At 38.6% G+C, this 26266-nt stretch overlaps 2 protein-coding genes across 2 annotated transcripts in view; one reads left to right on the top strand and one right to left on the bottom strand.

Moving 5' to 3' along the window:
- The window catches only part of F9 (coagulation factor IX), a 49414-nt gene extending 36308 nt beyond the window's left edge, over window positions 1-13106 (bottom strand). The window contains exons 1-4 of the mRNA XM_028522953.2: window positions 12986-13106; window positions 6843-7006; window positions 6624-6648; window positions 2796-2909 (exon numbers count right to left, since the gene is read on the bottom strand). Coding sequence (XP_028378754.1) covers window positions 2796-2909; window positions 6624-6648; window positions 6843-7006; window positions 12986-13073 — 391 coding nt within the window. The 5' untranslated portion in view covers window positions 13074-13106. The remainder of the gene's footprint in view (window positions 1-2795; window positions 2910-6623; window positions 6649-6842; window positions 7007-12985) is intronic.
- Window positions 13107-18781: 5675 nt separating this feature from the next.
- Window positions 18782-19588, top strand: LOC114504959 (uridine-cytidine kinase 2-like). The gene has a single exon (XM_036016368.1). The coding sequence runs from the start codon at window positions 18782-18784 to the stop codon at window positions 19586-19588; it is 807 nt and encodes a 268-aa protein (XP_035872261.1).
- The last annotated feature ends 6678 nt before the right edge of the window (window positions 19589-26266 follow it).

The following is a 26266-nucleotide window of genomic DNA, read 5'->3' as shown; positions in this document are numbered from 1 at the left end:
TCAAATAATTTTTCAATCTGTTGCTCTTCCACTTCTCCTTCTGGTACCCTTATATTTCAGATGTTGGAACATTTAAAAATATCCCGAAGGTTCCTAAGCCTCTCCTCATTTTTTTGAATTCTGTGAGCATCCTGATTACCAGTTTTTTGAACTGTGCATCTGATGGGTTGGCTACCTCTTCATTGCTTAGTTGTATTTTTTTCTGGAGATTTGATTTGTTCTTTCATTTGGGCCATTTATTTTTCTCAGTGCACCTGTTATATAGTAAGGGGCGGAGCCTTGGGTGTTCACCAGGGTGGGGTAATCCACTTCACTGCGTTGTGACCCTGTATGTGGGGAAGGGGTCTAAGAGGGAACAATGGCGCTTGCTCCGCTCTCTGCCAGATTTCTGTCACTTCCCCCACTACCCACAAGCAAAGTGGGCCCTTCTGGTGCTCATTCCGAGTGGGTAGGCTTGTGTACATTCTAACGAACTGTGGGTCTCTCCAACAGACTCTCCTGTGAGGCTGGGAGTTTCTCCTGTGGTGGCCTCAACCCCCACAGGTGTCTTCAATCAGTGGTTTGAAGCTTTATTTCTCCGTGCTGGGACCCTGAGTTGTGCGGTCTGTTTTGCTCCCCAGTTGTTCCTCTCAGTTTATCAGCTCATGAATGTGGGACCACCAGCTCCACCAGCCTCCACTTCACTGGGTCCACCAGCTGCAGCCTTGCCACAAATCTTCTCTGCCCGCTGCCTGTCTCCACCCCTCCTACCAGTCTGGATGAATGCCTCTTCTTTAACTCCTTGGTTGTCGGGACTTCCATACAGTTTTATTTTCTGTCAGTGCTGGTTGCTTTTTGTTTTTAAATTGTTGTTGTCCTTCCTTTGGTTGTGTGAGGAGGCACAGTGTGTCTACCTATGCCTCCATCTTGGCCAGAGTCCTATTCTCTTTCTTTACAGTGACTTTATTTTTAAACTGAAGACATTTAAGAATATTTAATGCAAAATACTATTTTCAATTATACTTTACCATAATGTGTCCTTCATTTTTAACTGAGACTAATTGAGTTATTCATTCCCTGAGCTCCAATAGTTATGTTATTTAAGCTGAAAATGAGTAACTATTCCAAAGAATTTTGTAGATTTCCATAATAACAAGCTCAAATTTATCTGGCTAAATCTGAATTTGAAATCATAACCTTTCATATGAAGGTAGCACCTCAGAGATGTTGAACCAGTCAACCCACTCATGGGAAAGGGAGCCCAGGCATCGGTTTGTCCCCTCACTAGGAAATCTGAGGGAATGGGAATGTAGGCCAGGTGTACCAGTTCACTCCTGCATCCACCTGCATTCACTCTTTTCTGTGTTTTAAAGTGTTTTGTCCCTGCCACCTTTTCCTTTTCTTATCTTCTATTCTTTTTTATCTTTTTGATCTCAGAGGAGGATGATCAATGGATTTTTCTTTAATACTGAAAGGATTTCTGAGCATTGCAGGTGACTTCTTTCCCTTTCTCAATAGGACAAGTGCAGCTGCTGTGTTTCATTTTGTTTTATGCCTTTTTCATCTATGGGTTGGGTGGATTGCTATAATGCCTTAATAGAGTCCTGCTAATTTTCTACTCTTTGCCCTTAGTCATACAGCCTGTGGTGTTAAATTTGCTCCCCAGGATTGCATCTCTATTCTTCTGGAGTTTCAGAGTAGAACGAGAATCTATCATTAGCACTGTGTGATTTTCACAATCACAATACCAGTAATCTTGCATCCAGAAGCAATAAACAAGTAGCTGAAGGACTTTGAGGGTTTACAGCTCCAATTGCCAAAATCTCAGGAAAAAAATAGTTTAGGCTATGAGAGGAAAAGATGTACACTGAAACTCAATTTGATATGTTACTGTTTCAATGTAATCAGTGTATGAGCCCAGATTTTTGTCAACAAATTTTACATGTAAAGTGGTTTGTGTGTGTGGAGAAGTGCCTACTATATGACAGAACTGACTTTGTCATACCCCGATTCTATAATTGCTTGACCTCTGGTGCCTATGTTGATAGCAATTTAGTCATGAGGTTAACAGGTTCAGTTTTCTTTGCATTTTGTGGATAGTAGTGAGAAGCATAGGCTTTTGTCAAACTGAAGTCCAGCTCCTGGCTCGACCATTTATTTTTGATCTGTAGTTTTTTCATCATCATGGAATTGGGATAATAATAATGGTACTGACTGCATATGGCTTTATTGAGGATTAATAAGTGAGTGGAACAATGTTACCTACTATCTACCAAATATTATTATTGCTCTTAATATAGTTTCTTGAACTTATCCAGGAAAATATGACTACAGATAAAACAAATGTTTATAAGCTTTGAAAGTATGTTTCATGCAATGGCATATTATTCAGGTTTTAGAAAGAAGGAATCCTGTCATATGTAACAACATGAGTGAACCTCGAGGACATTATGTTAAGTGAAGTAAGCCAGTTACAGAAGGACAAACACTGCATTATTTTACTTATAGGCAGTGGCTAAAATAGTCAAACACATAAGAGCACAGAATGAGGAAGGGAAAATGAGGAGCTGCTTTTCAATGGGTATAGTTTTTGTTATGTAAGATGAATAAGTTCTAGAGATCTTCTGTATAACATAGTGCCCGTAGTTAACAATACTGTGTTGTACACTTCAAAATTTCATGTTGTGTTTTCTACCATAATAAAAATGTGAATGGTTTTAAGGGAAAATTATGATATATAAATACTGTGTTTTCCAGTTTCATCTGCTTTCAAAGGGAAATTTTGAACCATGAGTAATCCAAAACTAGTTACTTACCTAATTCACAGTTCTTTCCTTCAAATCCAGGTTGACACCAACATTCATAGGAATTAATGTCATCCTTGCACATGCCACCATTTAAACATGGGTTGGACTCACACTGGTCTCCATCTTTGAGATAGGTTAAGATGTTAAATTAGCAGATAAATTGTTTACAATGCCTGATCCTCCCTCCACTGACTCATGGGAAGGGGAGCCTAATTTTAGGGTCAGGAAGCTAGGTGCTTATGGGATGCCCCTGACTTTCTGCATTTCTAAAAGCAACCCAGACAATGGTACTTATGCTAACAGTGTCTTAGGAAGTTGCCTTGAGGAAGACATGTACATAGTTTATGCAAACAGAGAAGAATGTTTAAGTATAAAAATGTATTGGAGCAGCATAGGCTAAGAAGAATTTTCAGTTCTTTCTTATAGAATGGTGGCAGATTTAATTCCAAATCAAATCACATCACTTCAACAATTATTACTATATGCCATACAAGGCTTGTTCTATTACATTGCAGCACAAGCTCAGTCAGATAACATATGGTACTTCTGCTCAAGGGACTGGTCACCTAGGCATGAAGCAAATGCATCTTCTTCCTTGTGTTGGCATTTCACTTTTAAGTATAATATGCAGTAATGGTTCAAAACAATAGAAAAGATGCCAGAAGCATATGTTACTTCTTAAAGGTATTCTGTCTATGAGTTAGGTCCTAACTGGTCTAAGTAAAGTGAGAAACAACTTTTGATACAAAGAAGTAAAAAAGAAAAAAATTCTGAAAAATGTTCCTTTTTATGTACAAATCAACTATGTTTCTTTTCTACCTTTCCTAAAGTTTCTACCTTTGTAGAGTTCTTGAAAACCTTTGAAGACACTGGTGGCAAGAAAACAGAAGGAAGAAATAGACAAGAGGGGAAGGTAGGGTCAAGATGAGAAGGGAACCTTTAAGTCTGGTTTCTTAGAGCTCTGCCTCCATCCACACTTCTGAGGCAGCTTCAGGAGAAAGGGATGAATAGTACCATAAGGTAGACTGGTATGCACTTTGAGCTAGGAGAAATAGCCCTGAAGAAAAAATGGGAGCTACATAAGCAAGTCAATACATGAGAAACAAAACAGTGGGAGCTAAAGATGACATAAGATTGAAAGAATGAGAGAAAAGGGGCAAATAATTCCTGATTATCAGTCACACTTTAGAGTGAAGCTCCCTGTCATCTAGCTTGGAGATCCTACTCTAGGGAGAGCACCAGAATGTCTGTCATGTTCTCTGTCAGTAGCATGTATCCAGGCCCCATTGATTAAAGACTAACATCCCTTTCTCAGAAATAGTCCCTCTCTGGAAAGTCTGCTTGCTGTAAAAATTAGACCTTGTCCTCTCTGCCCCTTGATCCAATGTGCTTTTGCACAAATACTTCAATTTGTTCTAATTCCATGAAAACAAAATATGTTATCTCTGGCTTATTATTATTGATGTTCAGAACTGGTCTAAAAAATGAGCCACATTTGCACTTTATATTATAGACTAACAGATCTGAATTATTTAGGATGTTTCACTGAAAGAGTCTGGGCTTGCAGCCAGCTACACAGCAACTCTTTTGCTGAGACATATCTTTAAAATGAGTGTCATTTTATCCTGCATTTAGTCCTCCTTTGGGTGCTTGTCTGTGTGTACTTTGGGCTGAGGCAAAGCCACAGACAGTAGGGGTCAAAGACAACAAGCAACAAGACCTTGCCAAGAGAGGGGTTCCTGTTTAAGGCTACTAAGTTGGTGTTTAGCAAATAACTGCATTTAAATTTGAAGGCTGATAGGGATAATAGTGAAAACAAGGGATTGGGCATTAGAGAGCTTGGATTGCTTTCTGGGCTCCTTGACTCCCCAGCTGGGTGAACTTTGGCTAGCCTCAGTTTCCTTCTCTGTGAAATGAGGTTAATAATACTTTTCTCCCAGGGTTGGTGTGAGGATTAAATGTGACAGGCATTCTTGTAAACTGTAAAGTACTTGACAAGTGCTGGTTAATGTGACTGAATGATAGTCCTTCTTAATCTGGGCTCTTTATGTGGTGAGTTGATGGTACAGAATGGAGCAGGAGTGTGGGACCTGCCTCCCTGATGTATGTGGCCGCCCACACAGTGAGAATTAGCATAGTCTATTTGGGGGAATTAGGAATCTTAGTTGCAAGTGAAAAGATGCCTCTTATGGGGTTATTATTTTTTCTTTTTTGTTCTTGTTTGTGTTTTATTTTTCTATAGACAAAGTAGTAGTGACAGAATCATGTCCTTAATGTTTCTGAGGTATCTTTACCTGAGATACAGAAACCACTGCCTGTGATCAGAAGGCAAGAACCTGAACTTAAAAATATAGGTCTTAATAGGTTCTGACCTAACCCTGCTACGGGGTGGGAGATCAGGTCATGGGGTTGGCAATGAAGGGGTCATAGGGGTTTAAATACAGCCAGGAATATTTGGTGGCAGGGGGGGTGTTAGGAATTGGTGTGCTCTAAAAATATATCAGAAGATGAGAAATTTTAAATATAGTTGAAATAGAGAATGAGAAATCTTGCTTAGACTAATAACTGTGTGGGAATACCTCAGTAGAGAATTGGCCTGGTAGTGTTTATTACCAAGAACAAGGAAAGGCAGATAAAGCAAATGTAATGAAGGGAACCTCTTCTTCCACCACGATTTAAGAACAAAAGTGGAGGAATTATGAGTTATCAGAGTATGAACAAGCCCAATGGTATCTCCAGAACAGAAACTGGAAAATAGAACTGGATCTCAAATTGAAGGAACTCAGTAAATTTGCTGCCTGGGTAAGTCAACCTGTGAAATTGACACTGCCACAAAGTCCTACTGCTGGATTTTAAATTGATTTTAAAACTTAGCTGCCATTGAAGTTTTGACTTTTCCTCATTATGGTAAATTCATTTAACAAATATTTACTCAGTGCTTCTTTACCAGATATTGTTCAAGTTACTAAGAATACATCAATAAACAACAAAAAAAATGAATACCCTAATTGAATGCTACCAATATGAAGTGAGCCCTCTATTGAGGTGGGAAAATTAATAATAGATAGTATAAGTAAGACCATTATATTATATCTCAGATGGTGAAAAGTGCTATATATTAATAATAATAGACCAGGACACAGTGTCTAGAGTGAAGGAGTTATGGGGGGGGCAGGTTGGAATATTAATATATGATCAAGGTCAGCTTCATTGAGATGGTGACATTGGGTGTAGACCCAAAGGAGGTGAGGTGGTGAGTCTAGGGAAACCTAGCAGAAGAGCATTCCACATTAAAGGAACAGCCAGATCCAAGACTCTATAAAGTGGAAGCATACCTAGAGCATGCAAGAAGCACCAGGGAGGCCAGGATGGCTGGGGTCCATTGTGTAAGGCGGGGAGCAGTAGGAGATGAGATGGGAGGGACAATGGTAAGGGAAGGGCTGGGTAATTGTGGAGGGCCTTATAGACCATCATAAGAAGGATGGTTAAATAATAAACATTTAAGTCAATCAACATTCTCTGATTCTCCGCTGGGGATTGCAAACCATCATTCAGTCCCCAGATGCAGTCATCTCTGTTTCTTCCTTCCAGCTTCCTGAGGTGGAACAATGTTCTTTTTGAAGCCCTAGGGAGGAGTAAGCTCATCTGCCAACTGATGTCTTTCATGCTGGCATAAACCTGTAGTGTATCACCTTTCAATCTTGGGTAAAAGAGTGGAACTTATTTATCTGAGCTCTTTTGACAGAGTTTAATATATTATGTGTTTACACAGAGAAAGAAAATACCTAATTCTCAAATGTTTCATATGCAAGCTAGAGGATAAAATGAATTGCTTACCAACATATTGCTTCCAAAATTCAGTCTATAAAGAAAAAGGAGAGGTTAATGGTGGCATTTAAAATGTTTTGGATTTGATTCCTTCTCTTTTATACCATTTATAATATACATATATGTATAGATATTTTAAAATTACAAGGAGAAGTTGTTTTCTTTTTTTAAAAAAAGGTTTACTATTTTTTGTTCTGTATTTGAAGGATGTTTTGTGGAAATACTCACGGCTTTTTCAGTGTTTTCAAAAACTTCTCGTGCTTCTTCAAAACTACACTTCTCTTCCATACATTCTCTCTCCAGATGCCCTTGAACAAACTCTTCCAATTTACCTGAATTATATCTCTTTGGCCGATTCAGAATTTTGTTGGCATTTTCACGATCAAGGAAAACTGAAATTTGAAAGAGCTATTATTTAGCTTTATGAAAATGAACATATCATGAAAATTACATACAACTCTTAGGGAAGCCTTTTTTTTTTTAATCTAAGTAATCCTAAAGCCAATTTATCTTTGGAAAATTGAGCCAAAAATCTATCATGTTCTCATGGTACTATATAGAGATGGAGCCTGAGGAATTAAAATTCAATTTTACCCTTAGTCAAGAGAGCCTCACTAATAAAAGGTCAGATTTTCCATTGTATTTGAATTTACATTGCATGAAAAAGAAAGTTCTTAAATAAGCAGTTAACTTCATACTTTGTCATTATTTGAAAATAGCTAATTGCAGATCCTTGCAAGGTGGTCCAACCCCTTCCCTCCAACCCTGATGACCGGGCTCTGTTTTCAGGATGCAGTTGCCCAAATTACTTTGACAAATTTCCCTTGGAAGAACAGAAGCCTAATTGTGGTCCAACTCCAGACGCAAACCCAGGGGCTCTCACTAGATTTAAAAGAAAAAAAAAACACTGCCTTCACTGCTTTTATCTTCAGACTCATAACACCTTCTGTTGGCAAGTGTTGTAGGAATTTCAGTGATGTAAATCTTCCCCTGGGATTCAGGATATGGTTTATCTTAGGTATGACTGCCTAGCCTGCGGAGATACTCCTGAGCTCTGGAGGACTGAGATCTCTAACCAATTCTCCCAATTCCCCTCTTAAATCCCCCTCTTCCCATTTCTCTGTCTCCCTCTATAGATATATAAATAGATACAGATCTATTATTTATATTTATATCTATAATTAATAACAGGAACTCAGGAAGTTGCCTGGAGCTGTTTCTTTCTTCAAGAGACTATCTGACACCATCTTAGAGGACCAGGTGCTTCTAAGATGAACTTTCCAGGGCATTTTGGGACTGTTTTCTCATTAACTCCAAAAGAACTATAAAAAAAGAAACTAAACTATATTCCCCTATTTTCATTGCAGCTCTTCACTTTAGGGACCCTTCCAGTCTCTTGACAACCTTGCTTTTCTCTTGTTCAGCAAATAACCCTTGGGATTCACCTGCCAACTTTCTCCATTTTTTTACCCTTCCTTCGGTGCTGCAATATCCTGCAGTCCCAACCCCTAGATCAGTGCAGCAATCTGTGCCTTCCTTCTCTTCTGAGGCACCTGAGCACCATGGGATACAATTCCCATGCTGCAGGTGGATGCCACCTCATATTGATGCCTCCCAGCCTCCACCAGGCCCTCCTCCCTGCTGGGCAATTCTTTGGCTTGTTCCTGGGCACATCTACAATATCATCTATGTCTGTATCCCTTTACAGTGTGGTCTAGTGGAGAAACAGAGTTGTGGAGTCAAATCAGATGCCTCTGGATTTCAATCAACCATCAGTTGGCTGTGAGATCACTAGATCTCATATGAATCTCACAAAGATTTTGTGAGATCACATAATCTTTGAAACTTAACTTGGTTCAATGTAAAATGGGTGTACCAGTAGGATAATACGAGTATGTACCTCAAAGTGTTGTTGAAAGGATCCATGAGATAATAATATGTGTAGGCTGGTATATGAGGGGGGGCCCAAAACACCTGAAATTTTTTTATAAAAACTTGTATATTTATTTTTACATGTTTAAACCTCAATCACCTTCAAAGTACTCTCCATTTGATGCAATACACCTATCAAGATGTTCTTTCTACTGCTCAAAACAGTTTTTGAACTCAATGATTTTGATGTGTATTGGTGTTTCTGCCATTTTTTGTTTCACTTCTTCCACATTGGCAAAACATTTCCCTTTGAGGACTCTTTTCATCCAGGAAACAACAACAACAAAAGAGTTGCTCAGGGTAAGATTGGTTGAATAGGGGTGGGGCGTGGTGCACAGGGGTAATGCTGCTTGTGGTCAAAAACTGCTGAACACTCAGCAGTGTGGGCAGGTGCACTTGTAAATCACCAGTCATGAAATGGGCGAACACTTTGAAAGATTCTTCAAAAAAAATTCACTGAAGCCGAATTCAGCCTCTCACAACAATGCCAGCTAGTACACTGGTACAGATGGGTTCCTAGAACACTCACCTAGTGGGGGAAGCCTGCACTACAAGGGCCTTACCCTCCAGAAGATAATTTTGGGTTGTTTGCCCCCTCGTATGTTGGTTATCTCCCTCCCTCCCTCCCTCCCTCCCTTTCTTCTTTCCTTCTTTCCTGGAAAATATAACTGGTTCTCAAACTGAAGGGACTCTGAATTTGCTGTGCAGGTTACTTTGTGTTAATGTAGATGGTCTTAAGTACATCAACCTGTGAAACTTACACTGTCTCAAAATTTCCTCAATTCCCATTAGTTCTTTAAAGCTCTTTTCTGTAGCTCCTTCCCTTCTTTACTGTCATGTAATAAAATTACTGGTGTCAGGATCAGCTAGGGCCTCCTAAAGGATAATTCTGAGTTTATGTATTTCCTGATTGCTCTGAAACATTCCTAATTATTGATCTTTCCCTTTTCAGGACACTCTTTCCATGAAATTACTCTACTCTGGTTCTCCTCTTTGCTCTAACTATTGTTATTCATCTGCCACTTGAATCAGTTAATTCACCTTCTCTGCCTGCCCTGAAAATGTTCAGAGTTCTCCCAGGCTCCAGCTTCAGCCATTTTCCTTTTCATGCTTTCCATTCTTGCCAAGGCCAGGACTGTGGTGAGGTAAACAAGGCATTTAGGGCACAAAATTGAATGAGGCACTCTCTTTTAGTGTATACAAGTGTGCTGATGTCTTAGTAGCCTTGCTTGCCTCACCATAATACAGCCCTAGCTTTTTTAACACAATTTTCTGAACACTCACTACTGTCAGGCACTATACTAAGTGCCACAGTACCCATGTTCACTTCCTGGATCGTCATTCATATGGTTGTAACTACTGTTCTTTGACAGTGAGTTCCAAATATTCATCACTGGTCAGATACATCTTCTGAATTCCAGATCCTTAACTGTACACTGTAATATGACAGAGCACTGAAGTTTATTTAATGCTTCTGATGTGCTGTACACTGTACTCAGTGATTTGCTAACATTTCATTCCATACTCACAATGGTCTCATGAGATAGGCACTGTTATCTCATTTTTGGAACTAAGAAAAACAGAGATTCTGAGAGGTTAAGTAATTTGCCCCAGGTAACATAGTAATGTGTCAGAGCCAGGATTTTGACTCTGGCAGTCAGATGCACAGTTCATGCTTTTAGGCCCTAGGTTGTGTCCAGTAATCACATAAAATGACCAGGACATACTCAGTACACTTTCTCTAAACCTGTTCCCCTCCCATACCCAGATGGTTAAGTCATATCATTTCTACTTCCTTAATGTTACTTGAATTCCTTTTCATCCTCTGGCTATATAGGCAATGTCCATGTTCTGGCCCTCCTGCCTTCCCTGGATGATTACAATAGCCTCAAGATTGGTCTCCTGTAGTCTTGCTACCCCTTCCTCAGACAGTTGATTATAATGTTGCTAGCCTGAGCATCAAAAACCAGCCATCAGTGGTATTTGTTTGTACTTCTGATGAGTCCGCATGGCTTTCTAAAGGGAGTATTTTAAAGATTCTTTCTTTCTTTCTTTTCTTTCTTTCTTTCTTTCTTTCTTTCTTTCTTTCTTTCTTTCTTTCTTTCTTTCTTTCTTTCTTTCTTTCTTTCTTTCCTTTTTAGAGAGGGAAAGGGAGGGAGAAAGAGAGGAAGAGAAACATCAATGTGTGGTTGCCTGTCAGATGCCCCCTACTGGGGACCTGGCCCACAACCCAGGCATGTGCCCTGAGTGGGAATCGAACCAGTGACCCTTTGCTTCACAGGCTGGCATTCAATCCATTGAACCACACCAGCCAGGACCACATTGCTTTTTATTGTAAAAACTCTTTAGTTTAGGGCTTTTATTATCTGATGACCTGACCCTGCCTTGGTATCCTACCTCATTTGTCCTATTCAACACTCAAAACATAATGAGTTATTGAAAGCCTTGACATTCTTTGTGGATCTGGATGTTTGCACATGAATGATCTTCTGTGCTTAGAATGCCCTACATCAGACATTCAAGGATGAATCTACTCATTTTTAAGGCCGAGCTCAAAATATTATCTCTCTGTCAAGTGTTTCCCCAGTTAATGTATTTCATTTTCTATGGTCCTTTAGCACCTGGTACACATTTTAGCACATTATATTAAATTATATTTCCTGACTTTATGGTGCCTTAGGCCAAAGAAGGAAGTCTGGTTTGTCCCCATGTCCCTAGTACCTTGCCACAGTACCTGGCACCATAGTAGTAGTCACTTGGTTTTGTAAAGTTTTCTAAAGTGTATGGATCGATGCTCTCTCTCATTCATTTCATTCATTCATTATGAATGAAAGACAGTTTTGGTCCATGTAGTTTACAAACTTCAATTGGTTTCACAGAATAGTTTTGATTTCAAAATCCAAATTGATGCAGTAAAACCTAAGGGCAGCAGCCATGAAAATGCAACAACTCGGTAGATCATTTATCAAAACTGCTTTTAGAAGTCAATGCCAATTTAACAGCAGCAGAGAGTGCTGCCTCAATACTGCCCTTCCTTAGGGAAAGTCCCCTTCATTTCTCCTCAAGGGCCTTTTTTCTTTGACTCCAGTCACTCCAGAATCACATTACTTTTCTCCTCATATTGTTGGAGGATCAAGTATCTTAATTTTTTCAGGTTTATCTATTTTAGTCATTATTTCCCAAGCTCTGAAATCCAAGTTCCTCTTTTTTTCTTCCTATTTGTCCTTTCCCCCAACATCTGAGTTCTTCAAGGGGTCAGCAGCCCTCTTAACATCTCCATCATCTCACCACTTATCCTGAAGGAAGGTCTTAGGTCTTTTGTCCTGCTGATCTCACACTGAGGAGAAAGGCCTAGCTTTGTGTCCTGCTTTGTGAGTTTTCCAGCTAAATTTCTTTATTCCTGGACTCTACCCACTTGGCTAGTTTGATTTAACCTTTGCATTCTTGTACCATTATTTCTGCATTTCAGTCTGACATCATGTCTGGAGTGGGAACCACAGGGCCAGTCTGCTTTCTGGGGACCCTTAGGGTTGGCACCCCTGATCCTGGCACTGTCAGTGACTAGATTTGATTATAGTAGGCTGACAATTAAGTGTGATAAATGCTTCCTGTGAGAACATGCTGTTTGTCTAAATGAGGTAATTTCTTTCCTGTGTGCTTTCCTTTGGGGACAGTGCATAAAGTCACTGAAGCTGTGAAAAAAACAAGTGGCACACATTGCATTAACCAATTTCTACCCTTTATGTCAATTCTTCGACTGGCTTTGCTCTCCTAAGAGCTCAAGTATTGAGTTCCCTCATGTATTAACTCTGAAATGTTTAGAGTCAGATATAAAATAATTTCTTCCTAATCCATGAAAAATGTTGGTGATAAATAACAACTTACTAATGAAAATATTTGTTTTAACTCAAGCTTTAAGTTGAAGGTATATACATTAAAAAATTAAAGACATGTCTTATTATATAGTTATAAAATTTTGAAACAGATAACAGATCTTAAAATCAAAATTTTTGTGCAGATAAAAGCATCTTTGTGGCTTTAATGTTTCCCTTTTTGATTTCAAAGTGATGAGTACAAATAACCAAAATGACAGTTATTTTTTTCTCTATATTCTATTTCCTTGTTAAAGCATTTTACAACTTTTAAGGTTTTTTTTAACCAAGGAGATGACTGTTTTCTAAGAGGAATTACATGGTCAAATCCTAAGTCCAACAGTGTCCATTAAAAATGTACCACAAGCATTGTAAATCTATTTAGTTTTAAATACTAAGGAGACACAGCTACCAGAGAACCAGTATTTGCCAACACACATGCTGACTACCAGAATCTTAAATATTGCTGTCAAATCCTGTATTCATTATTTAGTAAAGAAGACAGTACCAGACATTATATACCTAAAAGACAAGCATATTCAATGTAATTTTTAAAAGGAAACAAACCTGCACATTCAGCACTGAGTAGATATCCTAAAAGGCAGATGGTGACGAGGCCTGGTGATTCTGCCATGATCATGTTCAGGTACTGCATAACCTTTGCTAGAAGATTGTGCAAGCAGCAAGGTTCACCAATTGTTCCAAAGTACAAGCTGAGCTGTATTTACTTCTGGGAAATAATGTCCATCTCCCACAGTGGGTCTTTGGGCTATTTGCAATGGCTTCTTGGGTTAAGTGAAGAGAGTAGGCAGTAGCCGCCATTAAACTTCACTCACATTCCATGGACTTTTGTCCCCGTGGCTGAGTTGAGGCTGAAGCAGGAAGCGACACATCATTAAAATAAGGAGAGAGATAATGGCTACAGTTGCTCTGGCAGCAAAATTCATCAGAAGTCCATCTTATGCTTGTCAAGGAACACCCCTGTCTTATAAAGTGATGGAACATACAAAGGCATTCTGTCACCATCCTTAAAACACCTTCAATACTCACATATCTTGAGTCACCTGGTGGATTTTTTGTGTTCCTTCTCACAATTAGGAGTTTATAAACTTGCTGTGCCATGTACTTAAATGGTGAATCCTATGGACTGTGTCTCAGAACACATGTATTTATGTGTGAATGTATGCGTATGTATACAAATATGCATATGTATTATGTATATAAAATAAATGACTGCCATATAGTAATTCGTATATTATGCTACTTCACATGTAATATAAAAAAATTCATAACATTATACCAACATTTACCTACTGTTCTTTGTGCTGTTGTGATACATTTTATTTCTCCATGTTATAAAACCTATATTATATCATTACTTCTACTTTAAGCAATCAATGATTTTTCAAAGTTTAAAAATGAGAAAAAATAGTTTCTATTTAGTCATGTATTTGCCATTATGATATTCTTCATTTGTGTAGATCCAAGTTTTAATATATTATAATTTTTATCACTCTGAAGAATATTCTTTAATATTTTTGATAATGTAGATCTTATGATGATGAATTGTCTCAGCTTTTGTTTATTTGAAAATGCCTCCATGTTACCTTCATTTTTAAAAGATTTTGCTTGTTTATTTTTAGAGAGAGGGGAGGGAGGGAGAAAGAGAGGGAGAGAAACATCAATATATGAGAGAAAGTTCTGTGAAAGAAACATTGACTGCTTGCCTCTTGTGTGCCCCTAACTGGGACCTGACCTGCAACTCAGGCATGTGCCTTAACTGGAAATAGAACCAGCCACCCTTCAGTTCATAGACCAACACTCAATCCACTGAGCCACACCAGCCAGGGCCACCTTCATTTTTAAGAAGTAATTTGGTGTTCTGGCCAGGTGGCTAAGTTGTTTGGAGCATCATCCCATACACCAAAAGTTCATGGGTTCAATTCCTGAGCAGGGCACATGCCTGGGTTGTGGATTCGATCTCCAGTCAGGGCACATACAGGAGGCAAGTGATCCATGTTTCTCTTTCACATCAAGTTTTCTCTTTTTCTCTCTCCCTTTTCTCTCTAAAATCAGTAAAGATATCCTTGGGTGAAGATTAAAAATTTTAAAAATAAATTAAAAATAACTAAATAACAAAGAAAATTAAAATAAATAAGCAATAAAAAATTTAAAAAGATATATCCTTGGGTGAGGATTAGAAAACAAATAAATAAAAATAAATAACAACCAAGTAAATAAATAAAACATATCCTCAGGTGAGGATTTAAAAAATAGTTACACCCGCATAGAAACCTGTACATGAATGTTCAGAGCACATTACTTACAATAGAAAAACCTGTCAACCTTTTGGTGTATGGGATGATGCTACAACCAACTGAGCCACCCAACTAGGCTGTGGATGTAATTTAAATTTCTCTGGGATAAATGCTTGGGAATGCAATTGCTGGATCATATGGTAGTTAAATGTTTAGTTTTTATTTTTTAAAGATTTTATTTATTTATTGTTAGAGAGGGGAAGGGAGGGAGAAAGAGAGGGAGAGAAACATCAATGTGTGGTTGTCTCTTGTGTGTTCCCTACTGGAGACCTGGCCTGCAACCCAGGCATGTGCCCTGGCTGGGAATCAAACTGGCGACCCTTTGGTTTGCAGCCCATGCCCAATCCACTGAGCCATACCAGCCAGGGCTAAATGTTTAGTTTTTAAATAAACTACCAAACTATTTTCTGCAATTGGTGTGCCACTTTACATTTCTCAGCAATGTATGAGGGACTCAGTTTCTCATCCATTGAAAGCTTTTGTTATTGTAACTATTTTTTATTTTAGGCATTTTGATAAGTGTGTAGCAATAATTCATTGTGTTTTAATTTGTATTTCCTTAATGGCTAATGGTGCTGAACACCTTATAATTTACTTATTAACCATCTGCATATCCTATTCAGTGAAATGTCTGTGTAGGTCTTTTGTCTACTTTCCAATTATACTGATTTTTTTTAGAGTTCTTTTTTTTCAGTCTCTAAAATTTTTAATTAACTCTTTAATTTTTATTTTATTGTTGTTCAAGTACAGTTGTCTGCATTTCCCCCACTGGGTTTTTAGAGTTCTTTGCATATTACAGATATGAGTCCTTTGTCAGATATATGGTTTGTAAATATTGTCTCCAAGGCTGTAGCTTGTCTTTTCATCTTATTAAGTGGGTCTTTTACAGAGGTAAATTTTGTAATTTTGATATAGTCCAATTTAACATTTTTAAATGGATCACACATTTAGTGTCACATTTAGAACTTTTCCACTAATATTAATCCTGAAGCTTTTTCCCATTAAAACAATTTTGTTGTATTAAGTTTTAGATTTATACCTGTACTCCATTTTGAGTTAATTTTTGTATAAGGTATGAGGTTTAATTTGAACTTCATTTTTGTTGCTTATAAATGTCTGATTCCTCCAGCACCATTTTTAAAAAAGACCGCCCTTCCTCTGTTGAATTACTCATGTAATTTCATTTAGCATAATAACCTCTAGGTCCATCCATGCTGAAGGATTTTCTTATGTCTTTGTTGTAGCACAGAGTTTGGAGTGGTTGTATAATCTCTGAAATTGTAGTTCATCTAGTCCTAATTGTTATTGACATTAGGCATTTCTCCAAGGCATTTAAAATATGATTTTTGTGATGTATCTGTATTTAATTAATTATTATAGTAGGAGTGTTTACTTGTTGTGATTTATTATGTTCTAATCAGCCACAGAAGATGTGTGATTATTTTTAAATGTCTTTTTCTTAAACTTGATTGTAATCTACCTGAAAGTAGGAATGTTGTCTGCTGTGTTTATTTTGGGTTGTCTGATATTTAGAGGTCATTGTGAAGAAACTAATGAATAAATGAGTGAAATGATGTCTAAACTGCTGGTTACACTGTAGGCACTTGATAAAATAAACAGTACTTTTCTTTCATCTTTGATTTCTGCCAACTGTGTATCATAATAGGGTGGAAGCTAATGTTTGTACCTATTATCAATAATTTTGCTGCCTTTGAATAAAGAAAGCAAGACAAAGCACCTGGGAAACCTACAGAGCTGGAATGTTGAGGTACAACTGGTTGACCTACTTATACAGGTTTACTGGAGCTCAGTCTTATAACTGACAGCAAAAGGATTTGACTTTTTTCCATTTTATTGTTTTGAGATTTAGATTGCACTAGTGGATGATTTGTGAAGTAAACCCTCTCATAGTTCAGCTGCAGAAACATGTTAAGTTGTACTTAATCTCTTTATGAATTCTAACTGGAGGGTGCCATGATAATCACTTGGCATACTTTCTGTGTAAGAATCTGCAAATTAGGAAAGGAGCTCATAGAAAATGAGGTACAATTGTATAGCATATTGTGACTACATGGATAAAAGGGAACAGAGAGGACACCATTCTACCCATGTTAGGTATTAAGGTTTTTCACATATAAGAAAATAATGCTATATAAGTAGCTGACTTTCAATATGTATCTCTGATTTTTATAAAGGTAGTTGCTTCCCCCCCTGCATTCTAGAATCAAGAACCATGTTGGTAGGATGTAGGCAATTATAAGTCAGCCAGACATTCTGGTTATCAATTGTTATGACACAAATTGAGAGTAAAGGATTTATACTTAATAATTTTTTTTTTTATTTTTAGAGACGGAAGGGAGGGAGGGAGGGAGAGAGAGAGAGAGAGAGAGAGAGAGGGAGAGAGAGAAAGAGAAACATCAATGTGCGGTTGCTGGGGGTTATGGCCTGCAACCCAGGCATGTACCCTGGCTGGGAATCGAACCTGGGACACTTTGGTTCCCAGCCCGCGCTCAATCCACTGAGCTACGCCAGCCAGGGCTATACTTAATAATTTTTCAAAAAGGATGTTCTAAGAAAAATTCATTGAATTGTCTGAAATTCTTAAATTATTATTGTCAAAGGTGTGACATTTTTAGAAGAGAAGCATCATATTGCCTCCAAAGATAATACATTATAGCAGATGAAACATAAAAGGAATTTTTGAGTGTTTCAACACAACAATGTTCTTTTGATTTTTAAAGCATTTCGTTGTCTTTGGGAGCCAAACGTTTCTACATTTAAACAATTCCATTTGCTCTCCCATCTTGGGAATCAAGTAGAAGCAGGTTCCTTCTAGTTTTCAAGTATTCATACTTTGGCTTATATGTGGGCAGCATTCTAAAATTGATAGATCCCACTCCCATTCATTTTCATATTTGGATCTCACAACAACCATTTGAGATAGGCAGGCAAAAGAGTAACTGTCTTGTAGGTATAGAAACCAAGACTCTTAAAAACTGGCTAGTGTTCTTGCCTTTATCTCATTCTGCTGTAACACAAGCTGAGTTGATGTCTGAACCAGCTTAGTTATTCTTTGTTCAGCCATCTTAATGACCCCGATTTTACTTTTAGTAGACAAAAATAAGTAAATTTTTGAATTCTTACTGGATCAAAAGACCTATTTTTCTAAAATATTTAATTAGATTTATGCATAGAAACTTATCTTGAACTCTGCTTTCATCTGAGAAATTCTGTCATGGTACAACATGTCTGGGAAGAAAAACATGAAATGGTAAAAAAAAATGCAGGTTGAGATGAAGTGCCTGATTTTAATTTTTGGAAGAGGGGAAGATAGCTTTTCTACTCCAATGGCAGAAATGAGTGGTGAGAAAGGCAGGGCTTTACAGTAGAATAGGCAAACATGATTATTAATTTTTTAAACCACATTTTGTTCTTATAGCATTTATCATTTTCCTTCTATTGAGTCTAGTATGTTTTTCTATTGATGATGAAGTACCAGATAAAAAATAATCAGACTTGGTAATTCTGTTTATAGCTATAACTGATTATAGCCCTTTTATGTAGCACAATGAAAAAAAATTAGCCTGGGGTTGGATGAATCTGCCTTTTTTATGGCCTATTGGATTGTCAATAATACTTCATCATAACTTTGCAAATTATTTTTATAAAACATTAGGCCTGCAAAATTGGCCTTGGCTTTGATGGGGCCCCAGGGGCTGGGAGCATCTCTGCTTAGTTACCCCATCTCCTCTTCTGTCTCTATTGCTTCAAAGGTTCTGTCTCTTTTTCTCTGTGTTTCTTTCTTTCTCTATCTCAACACACACACACACACACACACACACACATACACACACACACTTTTCCCCTACAAATAGTAAATAGTTGGCTGGACTTAACATTCTAATAAACGTTTAGTTACTTTAATATATTTATCTCATTCTTCTGAATTGACGGGTTGCCTTGGAATTTTAATTTATTCAAAGAATGTTTAATGAGGGTCCGTGCATCAGCACGTGCTGGCCGTTGAGAAGGGGTGGTGCCAGCCATGGCCGGCAACAGCGATGGCGACGTCGATGGCAAGCCGACCCCACTTAACCACAAACTGACCAACTGCCACAGCGAACCCTTCCTGATTGGTGTCAGCGGGGGCACGGCCAGCGGCAAGTCCTCCTTTTGTCTAAAGCTTGTGCAGCTTCTGCGGCAGAGCAAAATGGAGTGCCACCAGAAACAATTGGTCATCCTGAGCCAGGACAACTTCTACCGCGTCCTCACTTCAGAGCAGAAGATCGAAGCCCTGAAAGGTCAGTTCAATTTCCATCACCCAGATGCCTTTGACAATGAACTCATTCTCAATACTCTCAAAGAAATCACCAAAGGGCAAACCGTGCAGATTCCGGTGTATGACTTTGTGTCCCATTCCCGGAAGGAGGAGACGGTCACTGTCTACCCCGCGGAAGTGGTCTTGTTTGAAGGCAGTTTGGCCTTCTACTCCCAGGAAGTGCGAGATCTGTTCCACTTGAAGATCTTCCTGGACTCAGATGCGGACACCCGGCTTTCCCGCATAGTATTAAGAGATATCAGTGAAAAAGGGCAAGACCTGGAGGAGATTTTATCCCAGTACGTTATGTTCACCAAACGTGCCTTTGAGGAATTCTGCTTGTCAACAAAGAAATATGCAGATGTGATCATTCCTAGAGCGGTAGACAACCCAGTGGCCATCAACCTCATCATGCAGCACATCCAGAACATCCTGAATGGAGGGCTTTCCAAGCAGAAGACCAATGGCTATCTCAACAGCTATATGGCTGAATGCAAGGACCAGCCCTCGGAATCCAGCCTCTGGCTGCATTGACTGTGTCTGCCTCCAACTGGCCACTCTAGGAGACAGAAGGAGGTGGCAGGGGGCTCTGGTTGTCTCTACACACAGTTCCCTATGACACTGTGTATTTCAGAAAACAATATATAGGTGAAATTCCCTTAATCTTGAAACAGAATTTGACCCTGAGCCTACATGATGAACCATGCCAACTGTTACTGGTGATTATGAAGCCAATGTGTGACCTGTTATATATGAATATTTATGGAGCACCCACTATGTGCTATGTACTGTTCTAGGGCTTAGGGGTAAAGCAGAGAAGAAGACAGGAATAAATCTCTGACCTCATAGAAAAAACATTCAAGTGTTAGGAGAGACAGAAACAATAAATGAAATTGTACTCTATGTTGTTTATGTAATCTATGTCATTGTTATGGAGTAAAACAAAGGAATGTGGGGGGACAAGGAGTGCCCCTGTGGTAAATGGGAGAGGGTGCCATTTAGAATTGGGTGGCAAGTGAAGGCCTTACTGAGAGGGCACCCTTTCAGTGAAGACTTGAAGAAGTTCAAAGAATGATGCATGCAGGTATCTGGGGAAGAGAATAGGCCAGGTGGAGGGAGAACATCAAGTGCAGAGTCCCTGAGATAGATCTATGTGTAGCCAAGTCTGTGAAATGTCAGGTGTTTGGAGCTGAGTAAAGGAGGCAGAGAATGGTAGGAGACAAAGTCATAGGTCTTATGGAGGAGCAGATCATGGGGGGTCTTGTAGTCCAGCACAAGGACTTGAAGAGGTTGGAGCCCAGTACAAGGGTTTTCACAGAGAAGCAATATGATCTGACATTTGTTAACTGGATCACTCTGCCTGCTGTGTTGAAAACAGACTTAAAGAAGCCATGGCAGAAGCAACAATCTGAGGTGGACCAGGACAGTAAGAGAGAAGGGGTTCCAGATGTATTCTGAAGGTATTACTGATGGGTTCCTTCTCATGGAGTGTGACTGTGAGAAGTCAGGATGACTGTAAGGATTTTGCCAGAACAACAGGAATGATGGGATTGTTATGAATTTAGATGGAGAAAATTGAGGAGGAACAAGTTTAGGAGGAAAGTCTATGTTTTGGTTTTGGGCATGTTCAATTTGAGATGCCTATTATATATTCAAATGTAGCTATTGAGGCAGGTGGATATACATATCTGGGCTTCAAAAAATATATATACAACCCCCACCCCCATACACAAAGGATGGGGCAAGAGTAGTTTTACAGTTGTTCATATGGAAAATAATACAATAAATAAATAGTAATATAAGAATAAGTGGTGTTTCATTTCACATACTCACAACTGTAAACCTACTCTCGTCACACCATATATATGAGATGTCAGCATATAGATGAAAAGATGGGGGATATCTCTAATAGTGTCAACAATAAAAATAAAATAAAAAATATAACAACGAAAATATGAAACAGATGAATTCACCAGGGGAGTAAGTGTAGAGAAGGGAAGATGTGTGAACACTGGGCCATGTGACCCTCTGACATTTAAAGATCAATGAGTTCGGAAGGACTGAAATAGACATATTGAGCCACCTCAGTGAGGTGATCTGAGAGACCCCAGGTATATGGCTGACGCAGTAAATGCAGGACAAAATTTGTTGTTTGCAGAAGTCCCATCACTCTGTTAGACCTTGCACTCTCCTCAGTTCGGAAGGAGGGCTTCAGAGTTGACTGTATGTAGGGGGACTCCTCACTCATTTAAAGATTTGGTGGGAGATAATTTCCTCATAATTTTGTTACAAGATGGCAAATATACTGGGCAGTGACAAATGTGTCACAGCAAATATTGTAATAGAACCACTTTTTGTTCTAGTGAATGCAATGTATTATAATTAAGACATCATTGTACTCCATCATCATGACAGGTCAATTTAGTTCTTTGCCAATTTCTTTCATTTCTTCTTCTTTTTTTTTTTTTTTTTTTTGATTTGGGGGTAGGGTGTGATGGGATAGAGAAGAGCCAACAGAGACCAACCAATTGAACATTTGACATTGTTTATTCTTAAATTTAACATTAGGTCACACAAAAGAGGGTCCAAAAGCTGTTTTTAACTTCAGTCACTATCCTTGCTATACAAATATCTTCTGAAGTGGAAGGTCAAGGCCACGTGTATTATGAACTGAAAGCTCAGCCCAACTTTTGGTTCCTTGCTCTTTGACTTTTACTTTCCCTGAAACTTGTCTGTCAGTATCTGTCATTTGTAAGAATCAATTTAGAAAATCAGTGAGCTGATGCAAATTCTGAGCATAGCTTCAAGTCCCAGGTGAGCTTTCCTAAAGCACAGTGGCACTGCAGCATCCTCACTGGTGCCCAGGAATAGTACTAATTAATTTTCAGTGCCTTTCCCCACCTGAGAATTTTGGTCAGAAAGGCTCATTTATGAAAGATGGCCTGGAGCATATTTAAGCACAGAGCCCTTTAATTGGTATGAGCGAGCAACAGTTGGACTTTCTGAATTGAGTTCTGCCATGGTTAACCCAGAGTGCATACAGACAACACTAATTGCCTCTTAGATCCCAAAAGGAGAAGAGATAAGGGAAAAAAGAAAACCAAGCAGGAAATCATCTTACTGCATTACTCCACAGGCATTGTTTCTGTGGTTTGTTTCTTCATATGAACTCTACTTTGAAAATAGAATATTTGAATTATAAACAGGCAGTGGAGCAGTGGGACTCTATAATACTTTTTGTAATTTGATATAAAATTTCAAAAATCTCTTTTTTTGAGTCCATACCTTGAAGAGAAAAGGCTTAACGTTTGAACCTGTTAGGTTTTCTGAAAACTTCATTTTCTTTTTGGAATAGGCTTATTGAATTTAGTCCCCTGTTGCTTTAAATACTGAAATATTCTCTTGCCAATGATACACATACATACATGTACACACATGCAGCTCGTTTTTGAGAGCTTTTCATTTCAAAAGAGAACTGTCAGATTAGTGAGAGAATAAAGAGTATAGAGTATGTGCTCAATTATAAGGTATGTTTTATAAGGAATGAATCATGCTTTTAGGCAGGTAAGCTATATATAAACTCTTTTTATAAATACAATGAGTATGAGTACAAGAGAAATTGGGAAGGGAAACAGAAATAGTGGAAATGCTGTCATACTTGCCTTTTGTGCTATGTTCTTAAGGCCACTGTTCATGATTAAGAGACAAGCTGGCCACCCAGGGACCTCTCAGGTCACAGTCTGTACACTTGCACTGATCTGCTAAAAGATCCAGGGGAAAGCATTTCAATTTTCCCTAATGAGCTTTTCTTAATGTGCTGAAATGAACATGATGAGGTAGCAAGAGGCAAGCTTTACCAAGTCCCAGGTCAGCACACCATGGCCAACTCCACATAGCACTGCTGGAATCACTGGCACTTTGCTGGCTGGTCAGTCACCATATCCAAAATGTCCATTTTCAAAAATGCTCACCTTGCACCAATTTGTAGGGCTTGCCCTTTATCTAAACACTTCAAATTTTGACAACTGGTTTGAAATACTGAATTTTAGGCAATAAAGTATCCTTTTAATAGAAGCTGCTCATTGTATGATGAGGTTTTCAGTTCACACGTAGCTGCTGCTTACCCTACCAGGAAATGAAGAAGATGGATTTTGCAGTTGTTTTCTCCTAGCGTCCTGTTATTGGAATATGAGCAGATGTGAATGGAGGACTGTTCTCTGTCATGTTCCTTGGCACAGGCATGTGCTTTGTTGACATACTTGCTCAGAGCTTTCTCCCTGCCTGTGCCCACAGGCTTTGCCTCACTGTTTAACCTCACCCATGCAGAGCAGTGTGATACAAGACCTGATTATTTTGTGTGATGTTTCCTTTTTCTCTTTATATTTATGCCCTCATTTGTTCACTGTTTTTCTAGAAATTACTATGGGAAATCTCCTGTGATACTTTGTATTAAGTGGTAAGCAATACCTGAGAATTATAGAGCTGCAAATTGAATGGTTATAAAGCTATAATTAAGTTACTGAAGAAATATGAAGCAGGCTTCTGGAGAATCTGGGATGACATTGGGGCTGATGTGATGCAGATATCTCTAGAAATGTACATAAATACCAGTTGTTTAAATCTCTCCCCTCTTCCTTTGTTGCAGAAGTGGCATCCTACCTTCTTTCTGAGGATCTGCATCCCGTCCAGTTCCCTGCCAGACTCTGCTCCATCAGGTATCCTCTCTCTACAGTTCTTGAAGTTATCTCTTTTTCCTGAAGGCTTTCTCCCACCTAGAAAATGTTCTCAAGCCTCCCTTAGCTCCCAGCTGATTCCTGCCACCTTACATCACGGCCCTTATCCCTTCCCTGCATTCTGTAGTTATTGAGCTGAAAGTGCTTATTCAGTGTGTATTACAGGTTCAATCATGTCCTCCCAAAATCTGTACACTGAAGTCCTAACCCCAGTACCTCAGAATGTGACCTAATTCAGAAATGGAGTCTTGCCCTGGGTAGCTCATTTGGTTAGAGCATCATCCACATATGCCAGCATGGCCAGTTCTATCCCTGGTCAGGGCACACGCAGGTGTAAACCAATGAGTGTATCATTGGGTGGGAAAACAAATCTCTCTCTCTCTTTTTCTCTCCTCCTTCCACTCTGTAAAAACCAATAAATAAAAATTAAAACAGAAATAGAGTCTTTATAGAGATAATCAAGTTAAAATGACATCATTAATGTGGGCCTTAATCCAGTAAGACTGATGACCTTATAAAAAGGGGAAATTTGGACACAGAGACTGATAGACACTGAGGGAAAACAATATGAAGACACACAGGGAGAAGATGGCCACCTACAAGCCAATGAATGCCTGAGGCTACCAGAAGCATGGAAAGGGACACAATAGATTCTCCCTCAGAGCCTTCAGAAGGAACCAACCCTGCTGACAACTTGGTCTTGGACTTCTAGCCTCCAGAACTGGGATACAATACAGTTGTGTTGTTTAAGCCCCCCAGTTTGTCGGACTTTGTTAGGGTAGCCCTAGGACACTAACTAGTACAGTGAGCACAAATGTGATTTCCTAAGGATGAAATCCAAAGACCCTTTCTTACTCACCTTGGTCAACTCCTCTGACTTATTAGCCACTTTGTGTTTTAAAATTGGAGGCTCAGCATGATGGGATATGATATGCCAGAGTACCAGAGTTAGGCCAAGCTGGGCTCAAATTCTTGGGTAATTCAATTCATCTTCTCTACATCCACAAAATAGAATTTTTATATACCTCATATGGTGTTTCTGAGGATTACAGAAGATAATATATATAAAATATGTACCATATAGTAAGCACAATAGAAATAAAAACATAAATGTTAGCTCTGTACCTGGGATGGGAAGAGTCTAGACATTGGCTAGTCAGCTGAGATACCAAGTTACATGGTATCTCACTCTGGAGGTGAGAGACTGAGCATGGCTTAACCATGGTAGGTGTTTGTTCCTCCTCTATGCTCTTACCTTTCTCACTACACTTAGCAGTCTATATGCTTTCAGCTGTGTTTCCTCTCTTACTAGATTTTGAGATCATTGATAGTGGACATAGTAAATATTTGATGAATGAAGAAATAACTGAATGGGACAAATCTAAAAGTGCATTATTGGCTGATCCAAGAGCCAAGTGTCCATGTTGTTGTGTCAAGGTTCAGTGTGGAAAGCAATGAATTGTATGAGTCTGCAAGATGGCAGAAGATGCTGTTGGGTTGATTGTTTGGACTGAAATGTGTTTTTCTGAAGTTCTCAACAACTCCCTCTTCCAGGACTGGCTAAAAATATAATTTGGTAAATCACCATTGGAGTCAACCAGAATGGGTGATGAAAATGCACTTTCAATATATTTTTTGAAACTGTATATACTACTATTGTATATTGCTGTCGCTTTTTAATTGTTTCCCTGTGCTACTCAGATGCAAAGATAACATCAAGACTAACCTTTTAAAATGTTTAAATTTTTTAGCAGTTTCTCACTTTAAGAATGCAGAATGACAAACCAGAAAGAGCATTAATTTTAGGAGCCAAAATTATATGGCAATAATCCTAGAAATCCCAAATATATCAGAACTTGCTAGTTCCTATGTCATTTAAAAAGTAAGCTGGATCGTCACAAAAATAGACTTCCTCAAAGCAACCCAAGTACCCATCAATAGAAAAGTGGATAAAAAAGTTGTGGTACATATATATGATGGAATATATTACTCAGCCATAAGAAAGAATGAAATGTTTCCTTTTGCAACAGCATGGATGGACCTAGAGGGTATTATGCTAAGTCAGTCAGAGAAATACAAATATCATATGATTTCACTTATCTATGGAATCTAAAGAACAGAGTAAGTGAACAAGCAAAATAAAAGTAGACTCATACATATAGAGAACAGACTGACAGCTGTCAGAAGAGAGAAGGTTTGGGGCAGGGTGGAAAGGGTGAAGGGATTAAGCAGCACAATTGGTAGATACAGAATAGTCACAGAGCTATAGATTACAGCATAGGGAACGTGGTCAATAATAATTATGCAAGAGGCCAGGTGGGTACTTGAAGCAGCAGGGTGACCACTCTGTAAAGTACATGATTTTATAACCACTTTTCTGTACATCTGAAACTAATACCAAATAATATTGACTGTAAAATGTAATTGAAAAAATAAAAATAGAAATAAGAAGTACAGATTGGTAGTTACAAAATAGTCC

This window comes from Phyllostomus discolor, chromosome X, assembly GCF_004126475.2.
Source record: "Phyllostomus discolor isolate MPI-MPIP mPhyDis1 chromosome X, mPhyDis1.pri.v3, whole genome shotgun sequence".
NCBI lineage: Eukaryota > Metazoa > Chordata > Mammalia > Chiroptera > Phyllostomidae > Phyllostomus > Phyllostomus discolor.
Note: the sequence above shows the minus strand (reverse complement) of the source record. Positions and strands in the feature narration are given on the sequence as shown.

Coding starts and splice junctions, on each gene's coding strand:
- LOC114504959 (XM_036016368.1), top strand. CDS start 18,782: ATGGCCGGCAACAGCGATGGCGACGTCGATGGCAAGCCGACCCCACTT.